The 13,558-nt window shown below is 67.9% G+C and overlaps 1 protein-coding gene and 1 long non-coding RNA gene across 4 annotated transcripts in view; one reads left to right on the top strand and one right to left on the bottom strand.

Annotated features, from left to right (window-relative positions):
* LOC309850933 overlaps positions 1-13,558 on the bottom strand; it is a 1,194,231-nt gene that overhangs the window by 400,905 nt on the left and 779,768 nt on the right. The window lies entirely within an intron of this gene.
* AATK (apoptosis associated tyrosine kinase) overlaps positions 1-13,558 on the top strand; it is a 29,904-nt gene that overhangs the window by 8,843 nt on the left and 7,503 nt on the right. The window contains exons 2-7 of one of the 3 annotated variants that reach the window (XM_082708400.1): positions 5,828-5,961; positions 8,789-8,936; positions 11,119-11,198; positions 11,619-11,737; positions 11,927-12,014; positions 12,848-12,981. In XM_082708400.1, the coding sequence (XP_082564526.1) occupies positions 5,828-5,961; positions 8,789-8,936; positions 11,119-11,198; positions 11,619-11,737; positions 11,927-12,014; positions 12,848-12,981 (703 nt within the window). Of the gene's footprint in view, positions 1-5,827; positions 5,962-8,788; positions 8,937-10,367; positions 10,439-11,118; positions 11,199-11,618; positions 11,738-11,848; positions 12,015-12,847; positions 12,982-13,558 lie in introns of those variants that run through there. The other 2 variants (XM_082708399.1, XM_082708401.1) reach the window with 2 other exon arrangements.

Raw genomic sequence — 13,558 nt, 5'->3', positions numbered from 1 at the left:
CTCCCTTACGGACGAGTTGGGGCTCCGTTGTAGTCCCTGGTCTGTCCTCTCACGCGTGGGGCTGGCCTCTGAGAGTTGGGGGAAGCCAGGAAGCAGAGGGGCCTGGGTCCTGCGTGCGAGGCGCCCGGCCACACGAGTCCCAAGCCCGGTGGAGGGCCGCGGTGTCCCTGCTCGGGACGCCCCTCCTTTTGGAAGGAACGTCCAGGTCTGGGCCCACGGACAAACCTTGTGGAGAGCCTCTGCCCCCCAGGCCCCCCAGCCCCGGGTCTGTCTGCGGTGTGGCCTCCCTCTGCTTGCCCCGGGAACCCCAGAATCCTGCCAAATCCTGCGGTTTGCTCGGCGGGGGGCTGGGAGGTGGGAGCGTCAGAGCCACACAGTGGGACACTCTGGGCACCTCTGGGACCTCGGTCCCGACAGCCCAGGCACACGGGCCACCGCCCCCAGTGCTGTTCTCTGGCCTCAACCCCCTAACTCGGCAGAATGCCCCCTGGCCGAAGGTCTTTCCTGGGTAGGACCCTATTGGCGTCACCAGGCAGGCATGGGGGCCAGCAGGCCGGTGCCAGGGTTCCTCAATGCCTGGCCAAGACCCCGCCCAGGACTGCCGCTGACCCTGAGCCCGAGTCCCCATGGGCTGGGCCGCTGGGCCACCTCCAGGAAGGAGCCCTGGGCTCACCGACTGGGCTGTGCTGGGGCCCCCCCGGAGGAGTGAGCCCCCCGTGGTGTGGCGGCCGGGGCATTTGGCCGCGACGGGCAGGACTTTCCACGGTGGACATGGCCGCTGTCCCAGGGAGGTTTGGGCAGCGCCCCGAGGGGTGAGAAGGGGGGCTGTGGGCGCCCCATGAAAGAGGAGTGAGCCGGCCGGGGCTGGGGGTGCTGGGGGTCGGCCAGGGCTGGCCTGCTCTGACCCGGCCTCCAAGGCATCAAAGGGCTCGCGTCGCACTTTCTTAAGCTGAAGTGAACCACGGCAGAGGGAACAACGGGGCTCTGAGTGCGTTCCCAGTCCCTGAACATTCTCCTCACCCCGTAAAGACCCAGGGAGCCACGCGTACCCCTCCCCACCCCAGCCTCGGGCAGCCGCGCCCCTGACCCCCCACACCAGTGCAGCCACCCAGCGTGGCCTGCCGTGGCCGCCACTTTTCAGAGCGTGACTCGTGGAGGACGAGGCTTCCTACTCTCCGCTTCCTCGCTCATGTCCCGTTAGAGAAATCGTGGCCACCGTAGTGGGTCAGACGGCACACCTGTCATTCAGAGCAGCTGCCCGGGGCACGGCAGGGTGCGGCCCCTCTGAGCGACCCTGGGGAAACCGAGGCCCCTGGTGTCGAGGCCGGAGGTCTTGACCTGGCCCCGCCCTTGCTCCGTCCAAGCGGTTCGAGTGTCTCAGGCGCCGGCGTGTGCCCTCAGGCTGAAGGGACAGGGAGGGAAATGGCCAGACTCTGGGCGAGTGGGGTTCGCGTGCGAGGCTCTCAGGGCGTGCCGGGGGTGGTGCTTTAGAAGGTGGCTCTGGCCGAGGGTGAGGAAGGGCAGGGCGGCTCCAGACCCCTGAAGTGGGGCAGCGTCCTGGCTGCGCTGGTGGTGGTCAGTGGCCTGGGAAGGGCTGGATGTGGGAGACAAGAGGGGTCTGGGGCATGGGGTGTCTGGTTCGCGGAGTGGCCGGCACGGGGCCGGGGAAAGGTCTGTGATGCTCAGGCTCACCGGAGGGAAGGGCCGGGCCCAGAGGGCTGTGGGGGTCTGGGGCCCCGGACTTAGTGCCAGAATCATGGGGTCAGGAGGGGGGTGGAGGCCCAGCCTCGGCCCCCTTGGGGTTGGGGAGGAGGGTCCAGGTCAGGCCAGCGGGGTGGGTGCTGAGAGGGGGCGTGCTAGATCTGCCCCAGGGCCCAGAAGGCGGCCCAGCCCACTGTCCTTCCTGCCGCTGGAATCAGGGCCAAAGCCCTGAAAGCCCTTCCCTCCGGTGAGCCTGAGCATCACAGACCTTTCCCCGGCCCCGTGCCGGCCACTCCCCGAACCAGACACCCCATGCCCCAGACCCCTCTTGTCTCCCACATCCAGCCCTTCCCAGGCCACTGACCACCACCAGCGCAGCCAGGACGCTGCCCCACTTCAGGGGTCTGGAGCCGCCCTGCCCTTCCTCACCCTCGTGCCAAAGCCGGGAGGTGGGAGCCAGGGTCGCTGCCCCTTCTCCTGCCTCCTCCTCTCCTCAGGGTCGCTGCCCCTTCTCCTGCCTCCTCCTCTCCTGTGTCCCCACCACGTCCCCGGGGAGACCTCAGTGACCTCCGGCTAGGTGACTCCCCGGGGTGGGGTTAGAGCGGGGTGGGGGTGAGGCCCCAGGACTCGCTGACGCCGGGGTGTTATTCTGTGTGTGCTGGGCCGTGCGGGTCTTAAAGAGGGAGCGGCGGTCTGAGCGCGAGCGGTCATTGTGTAAAATTAGGCACGTTTGATTCGAGGTGCACCGCACGCTTACCGTAGGGCATCGGAGCGTGGACGACCAGGGGAACTGTGCGTCCAGACAGGCACTGCTCTGCTCTGAGATCTTTTCTCTCACGTGGTTTTTGTTTGTTAACATGGTTGTGACTCGGATTCGTCCACGGTAAACGGTTTTGCAATCCTGCCTGTTCCTTCCAACCTCGTCGAGGTAGACCCGAAGCAGAGAGTGGGGTGGGGGAAGGTGGGGGGGGGCTGTCCAGCAGACGCTGTGCCCAGCGTGGAGCCCGACGTGGGGCTCGATCTCCCACCCCTGAGACCATGACCTGAGCCGAAATCAAGAGTTGGTTTCGCCCAACGGACGGCACCACCAGGCGCCCCTAAGCCGTGCACGGTCATGCCCTTTGGGGGACTTTGTGCATATGTTCGGGGTCCCCCCAACAAGGCCGTGGCCCATAGTCCCGTAACTGACGCCTCGTGCCCAAACACGTCCTCGGGGCCTTTCTTCTGAGTAGCACGACCTCGAGCTGTCCTTGTTTAAAGCTTCTCCTTTAGTTCACGTTCACAGCTTCTTGGCAGGTGTGTCAGAATTTCTTGTCATCCTTCCTCTGCGGGGGGCCCGTTCGGGCTGTTTCTGTTATAAGCGTCACCGGGACGCGCATCTCCATGAGGGGCTTCGGTCTGTGCTGGTAACGCTCGTTCCCGGCTTCGCTCTTGCTCTGAGTTTGGGGGTCCTCCGGGTCAGTGTCTTGGGGTAACTTCCCAGATGAGGCGTCCCTTGGCCTACGGGCGGGCCGACCCCAACGGGCGGGTCTGCGGCGGCTCTCCGGCTTTCCCGTCGTGCGGGGTTGGGGGGCTGGGGCAGGGGCTGGCGTTGGGGTCGGGCTCCTTTGATGTCGGGCGCAGGCTTCCTTAGTTGGCTTGTTTCTGGTGGGGGTCCTTAAGGTGCTTTTCTTATTCTTTGCTGACGGTGGGTCCCCTGCGGTTGGGACAGCGTCTTCCAGTGTGTGTTTTGTGAACCTTTATCCTGGCGCACGGTGTGCCTTTCACCTGGGCCAGCGCCGAGCGCACGTTTTCACGGAGCCAAACCCGTCGGCATTTTGCGGTTCCTCCATCGCTCTGAGCGTGAGCTTTCTTCTCCAGGAACAAACCTGCTTCGACCCGTTTTCTTCTGCGCTGCTGTGATTTGCCTTCGACTCAGTCTGAGGTTCCTCTGCTGAGCGGCCAGGCGGCTGTTCCCCTGCCGGCCCGTCACCAGTTCTCGGAGGCCCTGGGGGCCCCTGGCGTCCCGTGTCCTCCCGGCGACACGGAATGTGCCCCTTTCTCACATGGGATCAGCTCCAGGCCGGGGCCTGCCCTCTGCTCCGTGTGGCTTCCTTCACAGAGGACAGCTTCCTAGGGTCACAGGACAGGTGCTTGGAGAGGACGCGGGCGGGGGCTGACCCTGTCCCATGACAGCCCCCCCCCCCCACACCACTCACCTGACGGCAGGCACGAGTCACATTTCCTTTTATGGGACGCCCAGCCCAGGCTCTGGCTCTGTTCTGAGCTGTGCCCCACACTCCTCTCGCTCCAGCTCCCTGGAGACCCTCCGTCCCCTTGGCAAACTGGCCGGGAGAGCTCGGTACACAGCAGGTGCCCAGTAAGTGTGCGGTACTGTTCCTAAAGGTGGCGGTGGGGTTTTACAGAACGCCGTACCTCACCTGGAAATGACCGGCTGTGCCGGGCTGCCCGGCCACGGAGGAGGCGACCCTCTCCCGTGCGGGCAGGGGCAGAGCCGTGGATGGCGGCCGGCGGGCCCCGTCCGTGTTGCTTCTTCGGTAGGTACGCGTGACCGGCGGGACAGGGTCCGCGGCAGCAAATCGCCCCACGTGAGTGTATCCGGGAAGCAGGGCCTGGGCCGGAGGATGGCTGGGGCCACTGGGTGACTCCGGTCTGCAGAGTGGGACGCGGTTTGCAGGGGTGGGGGGGCGTTGGGAGGCGCTGGGGTGCACTTAGCTTCTGTCATTACTTGTCACGAGTGTTTGAGCCCACGGACATGGTGGTTGAAGGACTTGTGATTCCACACGAGGCACAGGGGACTGGTCCCTCCCGTGGGGACTCACCTGATTACAGCGGTGGCCGGTGGCCGTGCTAACAATGCAGGAGAGCTCTTCCTGCCGGCGCTGTGACCCGTCCAGCCTGCAAGGCTCTGGGGGTGGCAGGGGTGGACTCCAGCTGCTGCTTCCAGGAAGCGCCCATGGGGTTTTCCTCCAGAACCCCCAGCCAGGCCCCTGCCTCCTACAGCTGTCCCCCGGGCTTCAGTGGCCCTCAGAGGATCTGGGCCCAGGGTGCCCTGAGGCTGACGCTGGAGGCCAAGGACAGGGGCTGAGGGCCGAGGCTGCAGCTGAGCCTCCTGAGGTGGGCCGGCCCGGCCCCGCAGTCTGCAGCCCCGAGGGCTGGGTGCCGCTGGACCGTGGTGCCCGCCGTCTTCCTCAAGGACTCGGTGGGGCAGAAGGCGGCCCCAGGCTCCAGGGCCCGCCAGGAGAGGGAGGTGCGGGAGGCCCTGGGGGCAGGTGGAGGGCGGGGGAGGGGAGGGGAGGGCGCGGCAGGCAGAGCCGGTGGAGCCCGCATCTGGGGAGGGTCCGCCGTGCGGGGGGGGGGGGCTTTTGTGAACCTGGTGTTGCGAGGGGTGGGGGTCCCTGCTGTTCCCAGGACAGAAAGTACCGGGGGGCCCTTGATGGTCACTTCAGCAAGAGGGTAACTTGGACACGTCAGGCTGCATGCAGGAACTCTGTGCCCAGCCAGTGTGGTGCCGCCTTCTTGGGGAGACAGTTCTCCCACGTCAGGGCGCTGACCCCCAGCCGCACAGAGCCTGGCACGTGGCCAGCCCCGACGCCCCCCACCCCCCATCAGCGGGGCCGGGTCCCTCCTCCTGGCCCCTTGAGGTTCTGGCAGGGGTTACCACGCTCAGAGCTTTGGCAAGGTGACCATCGATGCGGAGGCGGGGTGACCAGAGTCTGGAAGAGACACGGAGGGCCATTTCCCATAGCCCTGAGACCCTGAGCTCTTGGAGGGTTGCCCATGAGCCCCCTGAATTGGGCCCCGGGTAGGTTCCTGCTGCTTTGCCGCCCGCATCCTCTGGGTGAGGTCAGAGCGGCACCCAGTGGCCGTTCGGGGAACTGCAGGTTAGGGCCGGGGTGGCGGCTCCTGTGTCCACCTGCCTGCCTGGGGCCTGGCCACCCGGCCCGTGGGTGACAGGATTGGTGGGTCTCAGCAAGGGGTCAGGGTGCTGAGGCTCAGGCCTCTGTGAGTCGGGGTCGGCCGGGGAGTCAGGGGTTCGGCTGGCCCCCGGGTGCAGCTGCTGGGACAGGGCGAGCATGGGGGCAGGGCCACGGAGGCTGCCCGGTAACCCCCTCTCCCTCGGCAGACGGCGCCCCCCTCAGCGAGCTCTCCTGGTCGTCCTCCCTGGCTGTGGTGGCCGTGTCCTTCTCCGGGCTCTTCACTGTCATCGTCCTCATGCTCGCCTGTCTGTGTTGTAAGAAGGGTGGCATCGGGTTCAAGGTGAGGGCTGGGGGTCCGCGGGGGATGGGGACGGGGTCCCAAGAGTCGGGCCCTCTTGTGCCCACTCAGTGCTGAGCTTCCTCCCTCCTGGGGTCACTGCAGACCATACAGACCTGGGACCCCACAGCCTGACCCCCGGGGGTGGCCGCGAACAGGAGAGGCCTGGAGGCTTTCGGGGACTCCAGCCCACTCCCTCCCCCACTTTGGGTCCCTTCTGTGTGGGCGTGGCCTCTAGTCCTGTGCCCAGGTTGGGCAGTCCCGGCCATGAGGATGGGTCTTCTTGTCCGAGGCCCCCTGGGCTCCTGAGCCGGCGTGGGAGGGGCTCGCTTCCTCTACTTGGTGGTGGGGGAGGTGCCCCATCACCCGAACCAGCAGCCCCCAGACCAGCTGGAGTCATGGGGAGGGAGCCATGTGCCGGTGCTAGAAGCGGGGGACCATGCCTCGTTGCTGTTGGTGGGGCTTCGGCTAAAGACACAGCCCTGTCTTCACTGAGGCTGGCCCCCGGGTTCTGTGCCCAAGGCGCCTGGGCTGGATCCTAGGGCTAAGGTCCCCTCCTGAGGATGGTGGCTGAGGGGCGTCCCTGGGGGCCCGCAGCTCTGAGAGGGGAGGACCAGGCGGAGAAGCTAGTGGCCGAGAGCCCCCGGTGGAGGCACCCCCCCCCCAGCCCACATGGGCTGAGTTCTTGCTGACTTAGCGAACAGCGTGCTGGCCTGTGGCCATGCGGTCATTCCGCGCCTGTCCCCTCCTGCCCTCCCCTCCCGGGCTGGAGGGCAGATTCCTCGGCCTGCTGGGTTTAGGAGGGGCGGGGCTGTCCTGTGGCCTCAGCCGTGTCCCTCCCAGGTTAGAGAAACGGCGCCCCTGCTCTGGCGTGCCGTGTCACGGAGGGGCCTGCAGAGGACGCCCCCTGCCCAGCGAGGATGGGGACCTCGCCTTTGCCAGAGGTCACCCGCCCAGATCCCTCAGGGTCTCCTGGCCAGGCTGTGGCCCTGGGAGCTGCAGGGTCCGTGCTCCCATCCACGTTCTCCGCTCCCGCGGGGAGGCTGACCCGTGCGCGCACCGTGGCGTGTCCCCCAGGGTCCTGGGGCCCCGGACGGCGAGGGAGGTCATGCGGGGCAGGCGTGGGGGACCTCGTATAGGTCAGCCCCTCCTCAGGGCGCTTCGAGAACAAGGCCCCAAACAAAGGCCAGGCCCCGGCCCCTCCCTGCCTTGCCCTCCTCACCTCCTGGAGAACACGGTGCCCAGAACATTCCAGCCCTAGCGTGCCTGGGTGGGCGGCCCTGCCTGCACCCGGGGCTGCTGCCTCGTCGCTGGGGGCCCAGGGCTGGGCACGCCCGTGGAGCTCGCTGGGCGAAGGGGCCGGGCCGCCATGCTCACATTGTCCTACTTGATCGCCCGCTGCGCTGGCACGATCCGGCGGGCTGCCGGGCGGCACCGTCAGGTACGGGCCGGGTCCGACGGGCGCGGATGGAGCTGCAGCTGCTGCGGGCCCCCGGGGCCTCAGGGCAGGGGCTCACGGGCCCCCGGGAGGGGAGGCGTTGCGGGCACCAGTCCCCTTCCCCCAAGGTTCTGTCCTCTCTGGGTCGGGACCAGGACTGGCCCACAGGGACGCCGACAGAGGGCTTCCGGAAGGAAGGAGAGTCCCCCGGGGCACGCAGGGCCAAGGGATGCACCTAGGCCCCCATGGCTCCCAGTCTAGCCCCTGTCCACAAGGTGGGGGAGGGCTCTGGGCTCAGATGCCCCTTTGGGCAGCGCCTTGTGGGCGCCAGGGATGGGGGCTGCCCTTGATTCAGTAGGAGAGGATTTATTTTATTTTTTTTTAAGATCTTATTTATTTATTTGACATAGAGAGAGAGATCACAAGCAGGCAGAGAGGCAGGCAGGGGTCGGGCGGGGGGGGAGGGGAAGCAGGCTCCCTGCTGAGCAGAGAGCCCGATGCGGGGCTCGATCCCAGGACCCTGAGACCATGACCTGAGCCGAAGGCAGAAGCTCAACCCACTGAGCCTGCAGGCGCCCCAATAGGAGAGGATTTCTGAGACTTGGGCTCTTCTCTGGAGAGTGCCCTGGACCTGGGGGCAGGGGTCCTCCCCACAGACAGGTGCAGCAGCCGCATTTTGAAACACTCCAGTCACGTGGGGCCCAGCCCCAGGCTGCAGGACCAGGCTCTTAGGGAGCCCCGGGGAGCAAAAGCAGACGGCCTGGCCTGGGGTGGAGATGGGGGGTGGGCTCCTTGTTCTGGGCATTCAGGAATTCTCTTTGTCTGGAAGGGGCAGGCTGGGGGTGGGTGATGGAGCCCCCGTCCCCGCTCCCCAGGCCTGTCCCTGAGGTTGGGATCTCTGGCTGCTGGGGGGGAGGGGTGTCAAAGAGGAGGCAGACAGGAGAGGCCTCTTGGTCTCCTGGCTCTGGCCCCACCCCTGTCAGTGTGGGGCCAGCCTTGCCCACTGGTGGGGGCCGACTGGGCTGGGCGATGGGCTGCTGCCCTGGGGCCCGAGGACCCCTCCCCATGCTTTGGGGAGGAAGATCGGCCTCGTCTACAACCAACACAAGACAAACACCAGCTCTCTGTCCTCCAGGCAGCCGGTGTCCCTTGGGGGGAAGGGGGCTAGGAGCGGGGCGCGTTCTCTGCCCTGAGCAGTGAGAAGATGGGTGGGAGGGGCGGCTAGCGGGCGCCCCAACTCCGGGTCAGGTCCCAGCCCTCACTGTCCCCAGCCCCAGAAGAGGTGAGAGCTCGGTCCTTTCTGAGTCTGGCCCGCACCCCTTGCACCCCTTGGCCCTGCCCCATCCCGGGAGCCCCGAATCGCTGCCAGCCGGGCACCCCCTACCACTGCAGGAGTTTGAGAATGCCGAGGGGGAAGAGTACGCCGCCGGCTTCTCGGCACCGGGCTCCCCGGCGACAGGGGCGCAGGACGGGCCAGACGTGTACGTCCTGCCGCTCACCGAGGTCTCCCTGCCCATGGCCAAGCAGCCGGGGCGCTCAGGTGAGTGATCCCCCCGGGAGAGGCCCCTGGTGTGCACAGGGGATGAGCTGGGTTCCAGCCTGGCCTCTGGACTCAGCAGCCAGTGCTCCCGGGGAGGGGGCGGCCAGGCTTCAAAGCAAGCAGGTGGATGGGCTTGTCGGTGTCCCCTTCTGGAGGGGGCTGGGGCACCGTGGACAGGCTTGGGTGAGCCTTCTGCCCACCACCTCACCCACCTGGGGGCTCTGTGCCGGGGGCAGCTCTGGGCACCGGGGACAAGGGACCAGTTGCCTTCGTGCTGGGCTGGGTTACCCCCATGCTGGGAGGAGGGGCTCCTCCGCTGTCCCTGGATGCTTGACCCCAGACAACCCCTGGAGCACTGGCCAGGCATGCAGGGACATGGGCTCCATTGTGCCGTGGGCGGGACCCACCTACTCAGGGAGGGGGCTCTCTGGGGCCCCTCTGCGGGCGGGGCCCTGAGTGGGCCTCTGACTCCAGCGGGGCTGGGGCTGGAGCGGGGGGGGCCTGTTCCCACGGCTTCCTTGCCGCGTCTCCCATTTGTTCCCCATCCTGCCCCCCAAGCCCCGGCCGCCCTGCCCCAGGGTGACCCCCGAGGACAGATGTGGGTGCAAGCTGGAGGGGTTCCAGGTCCGTGTCGGAGCCGGCCTGGGAACGCCTCGCTGAGTCTGGGGCCTGTGGGGTGGGGCTCCCACGATGTCTACTCTCAGGGCCTCTTCCTGGAAGCCCCTCGGCAAGGCCCGGGCCCACCCTTGGCTCCTTCAGGGGTGCTGAGGGAAGGGGGTGAGCCCTGCGGGAGCTTGGGGGACACTGGCCTGTGGTGGTGATGATGGCGCAGGCCCATCCCATCTGCTTGCTGTGAAGCCGTCCCCTGACCTCTGTAATGTCCACTCGGAAGCCCAGACTTCATGGAGGCACTGGTCTGGGCCCTCAGAGCAGCCCCGGGCCCACCAGGGTGTCACCTCTCACCGTCCAGCCAGCGTCTCCTGGGGGACACGTCAGCGGCTAGGCGGCAGCCGGGGCCCGGGGCTCGAAGGCCGCTGCCGACCGACCCGAAGCCCCTGCGGGAGCAGGCTGCGGCAGGAGACTCCTGGCTTTCCTGGACGGCACGGGGGCATGGCCTTGGACGCTGGTCACTAGTGGGGAGCCGGGGGTCATCCCAGGGAACACTGGTCCCCCCCAGCCTCGGCCTGGTGCCCATAGGCAGTGCCTGGGACCGCGGCTTCTCACACCCCTCAGGGCACTGTCCCCAGGAACAGTGTGGGGGGGGGATCTGGGACCGGGAGACAACGGCACCGTAGCTCATGTCACCCTGTTTCTGGGGAGGGGAGAGGTTTCAGGTGATAGGGGGCAGCCCACGTGGAGGTCAGGGCTAAACACCTGAGCAACAAGGACCACCCCTCGAGACTGTGGCGGGGGAAGGTGCCGCCAGCAGGTGGGGACCCAGGGCGAGGAACCCCGAGGCTCAGGGCCCAGCGGCCGCCCCCTAGATCCTGCTCAGCGTGAAGGTCAGCATTCCCTGGGAGCAGACCCCATCTCCAGGGCGCTCCTGGCATTCTAGGCCCCGCCCTGTCCCCCTGAGCCCTCAGGGCGGTTGGCGTGGGAGCAGAATTCAGGGAATCCCTGGGGCACGGGGGGCATGAGTGGGCTCGGCAGCCCTGGCCCTTCCTCCGGGGCTCTCACTGACCCTTCTTCCCTGCTGACCTCACCCAGCCCGGGCGGCAGGAGAATGGGCCCAGTGTGCTCCGTGCGGGGCTGTGCCAAGCAGTGTCTGACAAAGGGGCCTTTGGTGCTCCTGGTGCTGGAATGCCAGCCTGCGGCAGGGGTGAGGGGACGGGCTGCTCTGGTGCCCTCCCCTCCATGGGCTTGGCCTCAGCCATACAGCCCGCCTGGCCTTGCCTGTGCACGGCTCCTGGCTCCAGGCCCCGCTGTCTTCAGCCCGGCGTGTCCCTGTACTTTGGGGACCAGCCTTCCCAGACCCTCCCAGAAAGATGCCCACATGTGGCTTGCGGGTCCACGGCTCCTTGGGGCAGCAGGCACCCTGCTCCTGACGGCAGTCCCCAGCCGTGGCCCCGCTCTGGAGGGTGCAGGGCAGCTCCCCAGCACAGGCTGAGTGGACAGCTGGGAACGGCAGCTGGGGGCAGCGACAGCCTGAGCTGGGGTTCCTGAGCGCCCCGTCCCGTTACAGTACAGCTGCTCAAGTCCACAGACCTGGGCCGGCACAGTCTCTTGTACCTGGAAGAGGTGGGCCACGGCTGGTTCGGGAAGGTGAGCTGCTGGCCCCGGGCAGGGGTTGGGGGGGGGGGGCGCTGGCAGTCAGAGGGGCAGGGTGGAGACCAGCTTCTCTTGGGAGCTGCCCCAGCCCTGGGGTCCCCGTTCCTGCTGGTCCCCTTCCCGGGACGTCCCTTCTGTGCAGGTCCTGGCATCAGGTGCTGGGAGGCGCCCCTGAGAACGCCAGGTTGGGGGGCCGCGTCGTGGTCCTGGCTTCTCCCTCATGCCCCGCCGGGGACCCCCTCTTCCTCGCGGCAGACCTGCAGAGACCGTTGGGAGGAGCTGGGGTGACCACATTCGGCTGAGAGGGTCCCCGGCAGGGGCCCAGGACCCTCCTGCAGACAAGTTCGGGAGGGGGGGGGGAGCAGGGACCGGAGGCTCTGCCTGGGGGGGCCGTGGTGACGCGCAGCCCCGCAGGTGTTCCTGGGGGAGGTGAACGCGGGCGTCGGCAGCGCCCCGGTGGTGGTGAAGGAGCTGAAGACGAGCGCCAGCGTCCAGGAGCAGATGCAGTTCCTGGAGGAGGCCCAGCCCTACAGGTGGGGCCCCGGGCCGGGCTCCTGCGGGGAGGGGGCGGGAGGGGGCTGCGGGGTGCCCCTGGGGACAAAGGCAAGCTCTGTGCTGTCCCTGCTCCTCCCCCACCCCTGCAGAGCCAGCCCCCCTCCCCGCCCGCCCGCCCCCTCCTGCCCTGAGTTCGAGACAGGGGGGCAGCCTGTTGGCTCCCGCAGGGCCCTGCAGCACAGTAACCTGCTCCAGTGCCTGGCACAGTGCGCGGAGGTGACGCCCTACCTGCTGGTGATGGAGTTCTGCCCCATGGTGAGTGGCCGCGCCCCGCTCTGCCAGCGCCCCTCCGTCCGTCCTTCTGTGTGGGGTGGGCAGGAGGGGCTCACCCTCCCACAGGGGCAGATTGGCTGAGCCGGGGGCGGGGGCCCTGGGCGCCAGCCTCGCAGAGGCAGCCCGCGGGGAGCGGGCGATCCCACATCATGGGGACAGGTGGCCGCTGCGTCTGGGACCCCACTGCACTCTGGGGCCGCCCGGCCACCTGTCTGGCGGAGTCAAGACGCTCTCCTGTGAGCCGCCTGCCACCACGTCCTTGGTCTCCCGCGGCTGGGATGTCCCCTGCGAGATGCCCCTGGGGTCCCCTCCCCCACCCTTCCCGGCTCCAGACCTGCTTGGCGCTGCCCTTGGCCAACCGGCACCCTGAGGCCTGCAGGGCCGCACCGCCCAGTGTCTGGACTCCAGCTAGAGGCTGTGACCTCCTGGGGCTGCCCCAACATGGCCAGGCCCCTCCTGGAGCCGGGCAGTGGGCGGGGTCCGGCCGGTCGGGGACTCTCCAGCTGTCCCTCTAGTCACCTGCCCCGTGCTCCCTCCTGGCTGGGCATCACAGGGCCTGTCTGATGCTTGCGAGCTGTGAGGGGGCAGGCCTGTGGGCCCGGTGGTCTGCACCCAGGACGGGGTCTGTGGGGGCCACAGAGAAAGCGTCCACTGTCCGTGCGGTTTTCCCATGGAGGGCCGGCTGCTGCGGGGCAGTCTTGGTGGTGGCTCCCTGGGCTGTTCGGGGGTCCTCTGTGGGGAGGGAGGGGCTGGGTGGCAGGTTCGCAGGGTCCCTGCTCCCCACGGGCGGGTGACGCTGTTGCTCCTCTTGGCAGGGAGACCTCAAGGGCTATCTGCGTAGCTGCCGGGTGGCGGAGTCCCTGGCGCCTGACCCCCTCACCCTGCAGCGCATGGCCTGCGAGCTGGCCTCCGGGGTCCTGCACCTGCATCGCCACAACTACGTGCACAGGTGAGGCGGGGCGGGGCTGCTGGCTCTCTGCCGCTGTGGCCCCTGCGCAGAGGGGTGCCAGCTTCCCACCCGGAGCCTTATGTGAGGGCTTGGCTGGGTTCCTCTTCATCCGGCCTTTTGGGACCTGCTGCAGAGGCGTCTTCTGGAATAGAAGACAGACGGGGGTGTGGGGTGCGGTGGACACCTGCTTCTGCAGGACGTCGGGCTGGCCTGGGCAAGCTCACAGCAGGGCCCAGGGCTCATTCTCTGTTCCCGGGGCGGTCAGAGCCACCTGGCGGCCCCACACTGGGCCCTGCTTGCCTCTGTGTCCCTGTGTCCCGGAGGCCCCTGGGGGGAGGGTTGGTTCTGTCCTGCTTCCGCCTTGGCCCTGGAGTCGGAAGGAGGGAGCAGGGAGCCCCGCGTAGGGGGACATGCCGGACGAAGCGGCGATGGAGCAGGGGCCCCGCCAGCCCCGGGCGCCGCACGGGCCGTCCTCCCCAACAATATCCTGGTGCTGAGTGATGACACGTGTGACTCCAGCATCAGAGATTTTGTTGAAGATGGCAGCTGCCAGCCTCCCGACCTGCCCGCTGGGCCC

Source organism: Mustela nivalis (genome assembly GCF_964662115.1).
Source record: "Mustela nivalis genome assembly, chromosome: 17".
NCBI lineage: Eukaryota > Metazoa > Chordata > Mammalia > Carnivora > Mustelidae > Mustela > Mustela nivalis.
This window is presented reverse-complemented; position numbering and strand designations above follow the sequence as displayed.